The sequence below is a fragment of the Dendropsophus ebraccatus genome, chromosome 8, assembly GCF_027789765.1.
Source record: "Dendropsophus ebraccatus isolate aDenEbr1 chromosome 8, aDenEbr1.pat, whole genome shotgun sequence".
Classification (NCBI taxonomy): Eukaryota; Metazoa; Chordata; class Amphibia; order Anura; family Hylidae; genus Dendropsophus; species Dendropsophus ebraccatus.
In genome coordinates, this window is record NC_091461.1 from 15,925,220 (window position 1) to 15,939,381 (window position 14,162).

The 14,162-nt window shown below is 43.6% G+C and overlaps 1 protein-coding gene across 2 annotated transcripts in view; it reads right to left on the reverse strand.

The window, feature by feature from the left end:
• LOC138798414 (T-cell surface glycoprotein CD4-like) overlaps positions 1-14,162 on the reverse strand; it is a 54,814-nt gene that overhangs the window by 8,200 nt on the left and 32,452 nt on the right. Inside the window, exons 1-6 of one of the 2 annotated variants that reach the window (XM_069978865.1) lie at positions 13,463-13,567; positions 9,558-9,690; positions 9,021-9,182; positions 5,739-5,876; positions 4,194-4,433; positions 2,717-3,067 (exon numbers count right to left, since the gene is read on the reverse strand). In XM_069978865.1, coding sequence (XP_069834966.1) covers positions 2,717-3,067; positions 4,194-4,433; positions 5,739-5,876; positions 9,021-9,182; positions 9,558-9,609 — 943 coding nt within the window. In that variant the 5' untranslated portion in view covers positions 9,610-9,690; positions 13,463-13,567. Of the gene's footprint in view, positions 1-2,716; positions 3,068-4,193; positions 4,434-5,738; positions 5,877-9,020; positions 9,183-9,557; positions 9,691-13,462; positions 13,568-14,162 lie in introns of those variants that run through there. The other variant, XM_069978864.1, reaches the window with a different exon arrangement.

The window sequence follows — 14,162 nt, forward strand, 5'->3', positions numbered from 1 at the left end:
ACACACATGGGAAGCTCTACGGACACTCTTTTTTTGAAAGCAGCACTTCTACACACTATGCAATGCTAAACACTCTCAGAGAGGACAAAGTCAGAGATCATTCCAGCCCACGCCGAGAACAAATCTAAATGTCCAGGTATCCTACAACAGAGGAACTGATCCGGATAGAGCAAAGTTGCTAGAAGCCTACGTACTCTATCTCGCAGTGCAGGTGTAACCAGGGAACTCTGATCACTCTGCTCAACTCAGGTAACAAGGTTGTGTCACCCTCATAGGACGGGTCACCCGAAACTGGGGGGCAATAGATGGTGCAAAGACAGGAAATCAAAACACAGGCACAAGTATTCTCTCTACTCAAGTATTCTACTTATTCTACTTCTAGTTCCAGCAGAGCACATTACTACTTGGGTTGGGACTCTCGTGACATCCTCCTCTCTACTCCTCTGCACTCACTCTACTTCTCAGTACGCAACCAAGCCAGCACGGCTATACTACCTCTCAAGCTCTCAGCAAGTCTTGTCAGTCCAGTCCAAAGTATATTGTTAAGTCACAAGTCTACTGTATACTACTGTATCAAGTATTCCTAAAGTAAAGAAGAGTTTATTTATGGTAACAGGATTCAGTGATTATTACTTAAGCACCAACACAGTAATTGCACCTTCCTTGGGTCATCTCCCCCCTTTCTGTGGGTGGTGGTACCAATAGTCTGGGTGGGTCACCACCGTGATAAGCGCCCAAGGGAATCCTAGCTACACCCCTGGTGTGACAACAGATTTTCTAAGCTAGACCACCCCCTTTTAAGCCAAGTCCAAGAATCATTCAGCTGTGGATCCTTCACTACAGATCCACAGTGTAGTCTGTATGTCTTACAATCAGATTGTGCTGTGGATTGGCCGCAGATTTTACGCCTTTTACACCTTTTGATAATCTACAACATTTACACAATACGATGAGCTCTGTATAAAAAAATGGTGCTCCAACCCTTACAGAAAATTAATCAGGAGAGAACGTGGGACCTAAGACCTAAGATGGAGAATTACTGGCGTTCTTAGGTTTCTGGTTATTCTCCTTCTTACTAAACCCCTCGATAATAATGAGAACGCTTTTGTTACCGCCGTCTTCTCCGTTCGGATAATTTCACCTTTAAAACAAACTATTCTAGAAATAGAATTTCTGCCTTAAAGTGACGGCTGCAGCCTTGGTAACCTCGGCCTGCGGCTGCCATGTCAGGGATCAGCTCTGCCGTTATTAATTATGTCTTTCTAGTAAGGGCTGTAACCATGGAAACCATAGGAGAGCGGCAGCCATGTGCTGGAATCCCCTCGGCGCTCCATACATCCACATTCTGTCAGGGAGATGGCCACACAGTGACATTTTCTCATTTTCCTAGCCGTCGCTGCGCAGTTGAGAATGATGTTGTTTTTTTAGTTCCCATGATTTGTTATGACTGGTATTATCCTATTGTGAAGTATAGCTCCCAGGTACTGCCAGGTATCAGCCATATTGGCCCTGTCAGACACATGCAATAACATCAGTTAGGCCCTTCTGACACTGGTGTCTGGCAGCGTCTTACTCCCTTCTTCAAATAATGAATCAATCTTAGGCCGCGTTCCCATATTTACTGTACGTCACCACATGCAGCAGATGCCAGACCTTCATGCAGTAACCAAAAGCGTATGGCCAATAATCCTGGTAACAGCACATGACTACTGGGGAAGACATGGGAGCCTGGTTTCGGCCACATGTATTTCTCTACACGTAGAAACATTACCTGAATTGCGTTTTTCATGGTTTTTAACTGATTAAAACATAAACAAATTTCCACATTGAATCAATGATTAGAGCCGTCTGCATATTGTCTGAGGGAATTCTCACCACAGGATTGGTAGGTAATAGCTACAGGTGTCACATTTACCACCGCCACAGCAGACCTGACCAATACCGCCATACTGTGACTGGATAACACCGCCACACCAGACCTGACCAATACCACCATACTGTGACTGGATAACACTGCCACACCAGACCTTAACAATACCACCATACTGTGACTGGATAACACCTCCATACCAGACCTGAACAATACCACCATACTGTGAACACAGCCACACCACACCAGACCTGACCAATACCACCATACTGTGACTGGATAACACCACCATACCAGACCTGACCAATACCGCTATACTGTGACTGGATAACACCGCCATACCAGACCTGACCAATACCACCATACTGTGACTGGATAACACCGCCATACCAGACCTTAACAATACCACCATACTGTGACTGGATAACACCTCCATACCAGACCTGAACAATACCACCATACTGTGACTGCATAACACAGCCACACCAGACCTGACCAATACCACCATACTGTGACTAGGTAAATCCGCCACACCAGAACTGAACACCACCACCATACAGTGACTGGATAACACCGCCACACCAGACCTGACCAATACCACCATACTGTGACTGGATAACACCACCATACCAGGCCTGACCAATACCGCCATACTGTGACTAGGTAACACCGCCACACCAGACCTGACCAATACCGACATACTGTGACTGGATAACACCCCCATACTAGACCTGACCAATACCGCCATACTGTGACTAGGTAACACCGCCACACCAGACCTGACCAATACCACCATACTGTGACTGGATAAGACCAAAAAGTATACCATCGATGGAGGTTTCTTACCTGTGAGACTGGCCACACACACTTCCCTACTCAGGATTTTTTTTCTATCCCCGATCTTTAGAACGATTTCCATGTAATGCTTGCCAGCTTTAGGATTTAGGAGATGGATGTTAAGGTCATTCGTTTTCTCAGACACATCCTTTGAGTCGCTGTTTGCGAGCCAATTCACATTACCGCTAACAACACTGAGATTGCTGATCATCTGTGATGAATAACTATGAACGATGGACCCTCCTTCTACATGGACATCCGAGATCATGAGTTTGTTTCTAAGGTTAAAGCTGAAGGTCCATGGTATGGTGACCGGGTCATTTCCTGTTGTGTAGACTATGGATGGAGCGTCATGGAATCCTGCAAAAATTGTCAAAAGAAGAGTTGAGAAGTGTGGTGGGACACAGACCTAGAAAATAGTGGTTTGTCAAATGTCCCAATCATAGATAAACTTCCTAATAAACTTAAAGGGGTTATCCAGCGCTACAAAAACATGGCCACTTTCCCCCTACTGTTGTCTCCAGATTGGGTGGGGTTTTGAAACTCAGTTCCATTGAAGTAAATGGAGCTTAATTGCAAACTGCACCTGAATTGGAGACAACAGTAGGGGGAAAAGTGGCCATGTTTTGTAGCGCTGGATAACCACTTTAAATTGCTAGCCCACCCATGGTCACCCTATAACCAACCTAAACACCATGTGAGAAACAGGCTAATATTAAAGGAGCACTTTGAAGGAAAAAAAAATCAAAAATTCACTACTCAAAGATCTTAAAATTCTCACCCTAGACATAAAGGCTATTATTAGAGACCATTCAGCCATTATATTGGTCACAATAATCTTAATATCAATTGCCTTCTGCCTTGTGTTGGTGATGGATCACGACAGAACTTCATGCCCCCATTTGTGAAGAGTCTTTGTCTTTGGTAACCAAAACTTATGTAGATGCCCATAGAACCCAATGCTATTCTATTCTGAAACTTATAGAGGAGCGGAGTAGAAACTTATATTCACCTGGATATCTTCTATAGTCTTACTGGAAATATTTGCAGAATTGTTTACTAAATGTGTCATGACTAGCGTTGAGTGGAGAGATCGAACTGTTCAGATTCATCAACGTTTTACGAATCTATACGCTTGGTGTTTGACTCCCCGCGGTTGCAAAGGTTGGACGCAACGCTCCCTTGGGACGCATCCAACCTCTGCAACGGCGGGGAGTCAAATGCCGAGCATTCAGGTTCAGAAAATGTTGCCATACCCGAGCTGTTCGGCCTCTCCACTCAACATTAGTCATGGCAATTGCTGCCGGGGACCTGAGTGAGGCAGCTAAAGTGGCCTACCAGCTGACCATGGTTGACCTCCAGATTGACACGGATAGGGTGGCTACAACTTTCAGGTATGAAGTCCACTAAGCTTAATTCATACAAAAATGAAGTCTAAAGGAGCTTAAACACTTTTACGATGTTTCAGAGAGAGAAGTTCTAATACCAAAAACTTTGATCCACTTGGTGATGTCAAGACTGTGTCCGCTATCCAATGTAATGTGGCACACATAAGAACCAGCGCTGTTTAGTTGCACATTGTTCTCCTCCAGTTTATGGTCAGATGACTTCACTGTCCCATCTTTCTTCCATGAGACTATAAGTCTCGGAACTAATGAAGGTTTTGATTTCAGCTCCAAAACCAGGTCTTCTGATAGAAAAAGACTGGCAGAAGGCTGTATGGAGACTGGGGGGAAAAAGGAAGTTGTCTAAGAAGAAATGTAGGATACATCCATTTCACAGAAAGACAAGCAGAGCGGTGTAGCAATCTTTTTAGACCATCCACCAGACTACAAAATTATTTCAGGACAGACCACAAAGTACATTTGCCCCATCAAACCAGCTTCGGACCCCAGAATAGACCCCTAAATTTAGACTCCAGATGTCGATGTAAATTCAGACCCCAGTACAAACCTTAATATAAATTCAAACGCAAGTCCAAACTAGTGATGAGCGAAAATACCGATGTTTGGTTCAGATCCCGAACACGGACATTAAAAAAAAATTATCGTGATCGGTTCGGTTCATTGTGTATATACACAATGACGTGCATACAGGTATCATGAAATACACGTGAGGAATGCTAGGCCGTGCCCTTCCTTCCCCACATGTTAATTGGCTCTTTCAAATTGGCGGGAGGTGGTTGCGTACATCGCATGATAAACATTCGCATGTTCAAATATGTTCAAAAAGGATCATTATAATTATTCCGATCAAGAAACAAATTGTTAGTGATCGTCGAACACAAACAATTAGCCTCATGTTCTTACAAACATACGAACATTTACGAACATGTTCGCTCACCACTAGTCCAAACCTCAATATAAATTCAGACCCTAGTCCAAACCTTAAAGTGTCACTGTTGCTTCAAAAAACTTTTGATTTGTCATAGGGTCAAAAGTTTAGATCAGTCCGGGTCTGAGTGACCTGTACCGAGCGGGGAGTGGACTGTGCTGCAGCGCGTCCTCTCCCCACTCTGTGTAAATAAAAAGAGTCAGGGTCCATATAGCTGCATTATAAATTTGACTCTAGCACAGAGCGGGGAGAGGACGTGCTGCAGAATGGTCCTCTCTCTGCTCATTCTCCTGATCGATACAGGTCTGAACACTCGGACTGATCGAAACCTTTGACAAGTCTCTACGATTCTAAAACTTTTTTGAAACAATGACACTTAAACATAGATTCTCCTGGCCGGACCCTTACCCTTAAGTAAGTAACCCTTAATCAGTCCTCTAACTTACAGTAATTCAGACCCCAGACTAGATCTCTTAAATTATTAAGACCAGACCAGTAAATGGGGTTGAGTTGTAATACCACATACAACCTGAGGAGAGGCGTGGAGCTGTTTTTGGAAGAAATCAACTATGTTTTACTTTATTCTACTATCTGTGCTCTCTGATTTTACTTACCACTGTGCACAAACCCTCCTACTATTTCAAGAACCCCAACCCAATAAGCACCAGAGCTATATTCATTATTGACCTTAACGTACCTAGAAAGACGAGGAGTTCCACTGTTCTTAATATGGACTTTCCAGTCTGACAAGTATAAATGCCCGAATCATCGATCCCAACTTTCATTAGGGACAGGTTGTTGGTTATGTGGGATGGAACACTGTACCGAGTTTGGTCTTAAAATAGACAAGATAAATAAATCATGAGTATTTTCCAAATCATGTGTTTTTTGTAAAACTCTTTAGCAGTATCTGACTATGTTCACACTAAGTTTAACACCGTCTGTTGCGGTCGCTATGGGGTCCACCACATCAGGGGGCCCATTTATGCAATATATTGGGCCTCTTGATTTGTCATCATACCACCAAGGGAGAAAGGGGACACTATGTACTAGGGGTGGAGGGGGGTAGGAAAATAGGGAAGATGTCTATTTTGGGGGGCAATATGTACAGAGTGGGGGTGGGGGGATATGAGGTGAGATGCCTACCACGAGGGATACTAGGGGAAATGTCTATTTTGGGGGACCCTATGCCCCAGGGGTGGGGTAATATGAGGTAAGATGCACACCATGGGTGACGCTAGGGGAGACGCCTACCATAGGGGACACTATCTACGGGGGATAACAGGGGAGATGCCTAACATATCTACTGGGCAGAGGGCTAACAAAACAGGGGGATTACTTACAGAAGGATGGGGGGAGAGAAGGCCCAATCAAAGGTTTGCTATGGGGCCCAGCTCTTTCTAAATATGTCCCTGGTCATAGTAGCAGCAGTAGGAGAAGTAGTAGCAGCAGCAGCAGTAGTAGTAGTAGTAGCAGTAGTAGTAGTCATAGTAGCAGCGGTAGGAGTAGTAGTAGCAGCAGCAGCAGCAGTAGTGTGGTGTCCCACCACTAGTGTTACTAGTTTATACACCCTCACAAAAGCCTGTACTCTAAGTAAAAGTGGTAATTAAGTAGTACCTAAGTTTTGCCACTAGATGTCGCTAGTATGAACATCTTGTACCTATGTATTGCACAGCTGTAGTACTCAAGGGGTTATTGTTGTTTGTGATTTGTGCACCAATGAGAGATCTTTTCTCTTCTCCACCTATCTCTATTCTCCTTCTTCTTCTGCACTCTCTTCTCCACGACTCACAGCAGATATTACATACCTGGTAGGAGGTTGTCACATGGGGAGAGGAAGTGTAGTCACACACTTAGTCAGTCTTAGTCTGGTTCCTGTATAAAAAGGACACAAGCCAGAATGGTCCCTACATCAGTCACGTTGGGCCCTGGCTTATGCTAGGTCCCCTGTTAGAGGACGAGTCCAGTGTAGTCTGAAGCAAGACAGTGGACAGACACACATGGGAAGTACAGACACTCTTTTCTTGAAAGCAGCACTTCTACACACTATGCAGTGCTAAACACTTACAGAGAGGACAAGTCAGAGATCAGCCCAGCCCACGCCGAGAACCAGTCTAAAGGTGCAGGACAGTAACCTGAAGCAAGAGGAACTGATTCAGATAGAGCAAAGCTGCTAGAAGCCTACGTACTCTATCTTGCAGAGCGGGTGCAACCAGGAAACCTTTGCCACTCTGCACAACCCAGATAACAAGGCCTAGGGCTTGTGTCACCCTCATAGGACGGGTCACCCAACATGGTGGGGCAATAGGTGGTTCAAAGACAAGAAGTCAAAAGACGGGCACAAGTATTATCTCTACTCTCAAGTATTCTACTAATTCTACTTCTAAAGTCCCTGCAGAGTACATTACTACTTGGGTTGGGACTCTCATGACATCCTCCTCTCTACTTCTCTGTACTCACTCTACTTCTCTGTATACAACCAAGCCAGCACGGCTATTCTACCTTTCAAGCTCTCAGCACAAGTCTTTTTAGTCAAGTCCAAAGTATATTGTCAAGTCACAAGTCTACTGTATACTACTGTATCAAGTATTTCTAAGATAAAGGAGAGTTTATTTATGGTAACTGGACTTAGTGATTGGTACTTAAACACTGACACAGTAATTGCACCTTCCATGGGTCATCTCCCCTTTCTGTGGGTGGCGATTCCAATAGTCCGGGTGGGTCACAACTCCACTTCGTACCACTGTGATAAGCACCCAAGAGACCCTCTCACAGCCCGGCCCCGTTCCCGTCGGTCAGTTCCCGTCCCGCGGTGCCGTTCAAATCGGGCGCGCACTTCCGCCGGCTGCTTCGAGTCCTCTTCTCTGACCAGTGATTATACGCCGGAAGTCACTCGCTTCCATGCATTCGCTATGGAAGCGCGTGACTTCCGGCGTTCAAATTACAAGGCCGAGAAGAGGAGTCACGGCGCCGGCAAAAGTGAGTGCGCGCCCGATTTGAATGGCACCGCGGGACGGGACCGGAGCTACGCCGCGAGACACCGATCATCTTCTGTAAGTATACTTGACAGCGGCTACCCGGGGGGCCGAAAAAAAAAAAGTGAACTGCTTCTTTAAGGGGCTACGTATCAGGGTGGTTTCCCCACTGGGAGTCACCCCCTTGGCAATAGGCTTCCCTCTCCTGGAGGGATATCTGGCTGTGTTTTGAGCCTTGTAACTGAGACTCCACAGACCCCTCTTTTGCATATTTAAATTTATAGGGGGCAATGTATCAATGGTGACTCTTCAGTGAGTACTCCATTTGATTTTTTGTTGCTGGTCTCCCTGAGCTCAGTGATTGCTGTGTTTTGGCAGTGCACCACAGTAGTAGTAGTTGTAGTAGCAGCAGTAGGAGTAGTCGTAGTAGCAGCAGTAGGAGTAATAGTGTGCCCAGGAACAGGCTAACGCACTGGGAATTTCGGCGATGAGGCAACCCGGGAGGCCTGGCGCTTTAAGGACGCTATATGGCTTGCCAGGAACCGCCTCATTTTGAAGAAGGAGAGGATGTCCTTTCTGGACTGTCCACAGCCTGCTCAGAGACTATTCCATCATGGACAGATTGGACCAGGAAGAAGAGGATTGATACCCCTCTCCTTCCCCCTCTCCCCTTGTGTTGTGTTGTCTTTCAATAAAGCTTCGGGCCTGTGATTTCCCCTCCCTACCCCCCTCTTCCCCACTCCCCTTACCCCATCATTTGTCTGTATTCCTTTATTGTTTGTTGTTATAGGATTGTTAAGGTATGCAGGAATGTTAGTGTAGCGGGTGGTATGATGTATAGCGCTGAGCATGTATTTTCTTATTTATTGGGCTGCGCTGTGTCGCAGTTTATGCTTGACGACGACTGATTGTAATAAAGATATTTTCAATCAAAAAAATATTCGTAGTAGCAGCGGTAGGAGGAGTAGAAGCAGCGGCAGTAGTAGTAGTAGTCATTGTTTTACCTTTTACCCTAGGGCCATGAAATCTTTTGGATCTGAAGTATTTAATAAGAAGTCCTTTATCCATATGCCATTCAATATCCCCATCAGTTTGTACATCACAAGGTAGAGATACCTGTTTTCCAGCTTCTGCCAGGAGCTTAACATCAGATGCCAAGGAGAGACCTGTAACAATACTAATTTATTAATATTTCATTCAACTAATATGTTGGACAGTCTGCGACTAACACCAGCACGAGACAGGCCTTAGTCCACTGAATTTGTCAAAAGTTTTGATCGATCGGGGTCTCAGTGCTGCTTGCTAGATATAGCCAGGGGAAGCATGAGGTACGTGCTCCCCTCAGTGGCTCGACATTCAGTCTGTTTCATTACCAGAGATAGGCGGCTGTATTGTCTATGAAGTCTGCAATGACGGTCTGAGTGCTATACATGGGGTACACGGGGGACCACTTGAACTATTCCAGACAGTTCATCATGATACAATGGTGAATATGTTTCCTATTTCAGCACTCACGTACAACATGGCGGCTTCTTACTTACATGTATGGAAGCAAAGGTAGGTTAAACTGATTACAAAAAAATTCTCCTTCATGGCAAGGAGCTGAAATTGTGAATTCTTGATGACTTTTTATACAGATCTGTACGGTGTCTGGAGAAGCGCTGACAGGATCTTCTGTAAGTAAGAGATGATAACATGAGAAAATGTGTAAGCAGAGGTAGAGCGCAAAACTTTTTGGTTAATGGAAATAGAGAAAATTAAATGATCATAATACTACCCATAATATTGTGCCATTATGTACCATACAGTGCCCGTATAATACTGCTGTATGATGCCTACATAATAGTGCCACACAATGCCCACATAATACTGTTATATGATGCCTACATAACAGTGCCACACAATGCCTACATAATACTGTTATATAATGCCTACATTATAGTGCTATACAGCGGACACATAATACTGTTATATGATGCCTACATAACAGTGCCACACAGTGCTCACATAATACTGTTATATAATGCCTACATAACAGTGCCACACAGTGCCCACATAATACTGTTATAAGATGCCTACATTACAGTGCTATACAGCGGACACATAATACTGTTATATGATGCCTACATAACAGTGCCACATAGTGCCCACATAATACTGTTATATGATGCCTACATTATAGTGCTGTACAGTGGCCACATAATACTGTTATATGATGCCTACATAGCAGTGACACACAGTGCTCACATAATACTGTTATATGATGCCTACATAACAGTGCCACACAATGCCTACATAATACTGTTATCTGATGCCTACATAACAGTGCCACACAGTGCCCACATAATACTGTTATATGATGCCTACATAATAGTGCCACACAATGCCCACATAATACTGTTATATAATGCCTACATTATAGTGCTATACAGCGGACACATAATACTGTTATATGATGCCTACATAACAGTGCCACACAATGCCTACATAATACTGTTATATAATGCCTACATTATAGTGCTATACAGCGGACACATAATACTGTTATATGATGCCTACATAACAGTGCCACACAGTGCTCACATAATACTGTTATATAATGCCTACATAACAGTGCCACACAGTGCCCACATAATACTGTTATATAATGCCTACATTATAGTGCTATACAGCGGACACATAATACTGTTATATGATGCCTACATAACAGTGCCACACAGTGCCCATATAATACTGTTATATAATGCCTACATTATAGTGCTATACAGCGGACACATAATACTGTTATATGATGCCTACATAACAGTGCCACACAGTGCCCACATAATACTGTTATATAATGCCTACATAACAGTGCCACACAGTGCCCACATAATACTGTTATAAGATGCCTACATTACAGTGCTAAACAGCGGACACATAATACTGTTATATGATGCCTACATAACAGTGCCACACAGTGCCCACATAATACTGTTATATGATGCCTACATTATAGTGCTGTACAGTGGCCACATAATACTGTTATATGATGCCTACATAACAGTGCCCACATAATACTGTTATATGATGCCTACATAATAGTGCCTCACAATGCCTACATAATACTGTTATATAATGCCTACATTATAGTGCTATACAGCGGACACATAATACTGTTATATGATGCCTACATAACAGTGCCACACAGTTCCCACATAATACTGTTATATAATGCCTACATTATAGTGCTATACAGCGGACACATAATACTGTTATATGATGCCTACATAACAGTGCCACACAGTGCCCACATAATACTGTTATATAATGCCTACATAACAGTGCCACACAGTGCCCACATAATACTGTTATAAGATGCCTACATTACAGTGCTAAACAGCGGACACATAATACTGTTATATGATGCCTACATAACAGTGCCACACAGTGCCCACATAATACTGTTATATGATGCCTACATTATAGTGCTGTACAGTGGCCACATAATACTGTTATATGATGCCTACATAACAGTGCCCACATAATACTGTTATATGATGCCTACATAATAGTGCCTCACAATGCCTACATAATACTGTTATATAATGCCTACATTATAGTGCTATACAGCGGACACATAATACTGTTATATGATGCCTACATAACAGTGCCACACAGTTCCCACATAATACTGTTATATAATGCCTACATTATAGTGCTATACAGCGGACACATAATACTGTTATATGATGCCTACATAACAGTACCACACAGTGCTCACATAATACTGTTATATAATGCCTACATAACAGTGCCACACAATGCCTACATAATACTGTTATCTGATGCCTACATAACAGTGCCACACAGTGCCCACATAATACTGTTATATGATGCCTACATTATAGTGCTGTACAGCGGACACATAATACTGTTATATGATGACTACATAACAGTGCCACACAGTGCCCCCATAATACTGTTATATAATGCCTACATAACAGTGCCACACAGTGCTCACATAATACTGTTATATGATGCCTACATAACAGTGCCACACAGTGCCTCCATAATACTGTTATACAATGCCGACATTATAGTGCCACACAGTGCCCACATAATACTGTTATATGATGCCTAAATACATACCAGTCACATAATACCAATATAATAGTGCCTCACATTCCCCCCATAACACCATCATATAACTCTTTTAAAATAATGCTGCACAGTGCCCACATAATACTGTAATATGATACCCACATAATAGTGCTATACAGTGCCCACATAATACTGTTATATGATACCTAAATAATAGTGATATATAGTGCCTACCATACCTACATAATAGTGCTATACAGTGACATATTATACTTTTATATAAAACCTATATAATAGCGCTGTATAGTGAACACACATTAGTGGTATCCAGTGCCTCAGTACTTGTTTTACAGTATCGAAACTATATCACATTAGGTGCCATGATATAAGGCAGAGGTAACATTTAGGTCTCTCAAGATGGCATAGATGCTGTACCCAATGGTGAAGGAGCCACTGGGGATTATCTTGTTTAGAGTTCAAACTGTGTGTGTTTTGTTGCGTTTTAAAGGACAACTCCGGCGGGGAATTATTATTTTTTTTTACAGCTTGCTCAGCCAATCAGGGCTAAGTAAGCTGCGAATCATCTGGTGACACTGGTTAGGCCAGCCCTCCTTCTAGTTAGGTCAGCCTCCCTCTAGTTAGGCCAGCCTCCCACTAGTTAGGCCAGCTCCCTCAATAGTTAGACTAGCCCCTCTAGTTAAGCCAGCTTCCCCACTAGTTAGGCCAGCCCCCCCCCTCTAGTTAGGCCAGCCTCCCTCTAGTTAGGCCAGCCTTCCTCTAGTTAGGCCAGCCTCCCTCTAGTTAGGCCAGCCTCCCTCTAGTTAGGCCAGCCTCCCTCTAGTTAGGCCAGCCTCCCTCTAGTTAGGCCAGCCTCCCTCTAGTTAGGCCAGCCTCCCTATAGTTAGGCCAGCCCCCCCTCTAGTTAGGCCAGCCCCCCCTCTAGTAAGGCCGCCGACAAAAGACGCATTCTGGTCATTCAGGGATGTAAACAGTAAAATGTACCCCAAAGACTGAAATAATCTGTGAATTCCCTTCACACAAGAAGTATGTGATTTTAACAGACGGAGAAAGAGATAAAGGGTCTGATGTGGTTTGTGGGCTTCGTCCGCCCCCACCTTCCGCAGTCGCTATCCTATGTCCCAATATACAGGGGGCTGGCGGCAGTCGTCAATTTCCTGCACATACGGGAGACCACAAGTGAAACAGGATGAGCAGAGCGTTCATATACAAAAATACACAAAAAAGTGAAATGAAGCAACGAAAGACGATACTGGGGTCTTGCTATTATTTATTATATTATTATTATATTTATGTTGCCTTATACTATATTTAGGAGGTAAATGGGAAACGCTGCTGCACTTACAATAGTGGAATACAGAAACAGTATTACACATCAGTGACATTTTGGGAAAAATATGTAATTTTAATGGAAGAAAACAAGAAGGGGGAGATTTATGGCCCTGTATCTTATAGTTAGATTCTCTGTGTTGCCCATAGCAACCAATCACAGCTCAGCTTTCTTTTCTCATATTGCTCTGGTAAAATGAAAGCTGGGCTGTGATTGGTTGCTCTGTTCTGTTTTCCTCGGTTGAACACAATAGGCCCCAGTGTACTCCAGTTTGTCAGGTGCCAATAGGTGTAATTGTGATATAGTGGAGCCACAACACAATGAGGAAAATGTATGGCGCTGTCTTATAGTAAGTTTCTCTTTGTTGTTCATTTGTTGCAACCAATCACAGCTCAGCTTTTATCTCTCATAGGTAAAATGAAACGTGAGCTGTGATTGGTTGCTATGGGAGCTGTGATTGGTTGCTATGAACAACAAAGAGAATCTTACTATAAGACAGCGCCATAAATCTCCCCACAATGTAAACTGACCTTTATGGCCCGTTCACACTGAGCAAAAAGCTGAATAATTCTTCGAGTGGAGAGCAACGGGAGTGGAGGCGCACAAGCCATCCCATAGAAACACAGTGGAACACTGAGGTAGGCGGGATTCCGCAGTGGGGAGCTCTGCCACGGAATTCTGCCTGTTTTGCTCAATGTGAATGGGCCCTAAGGGT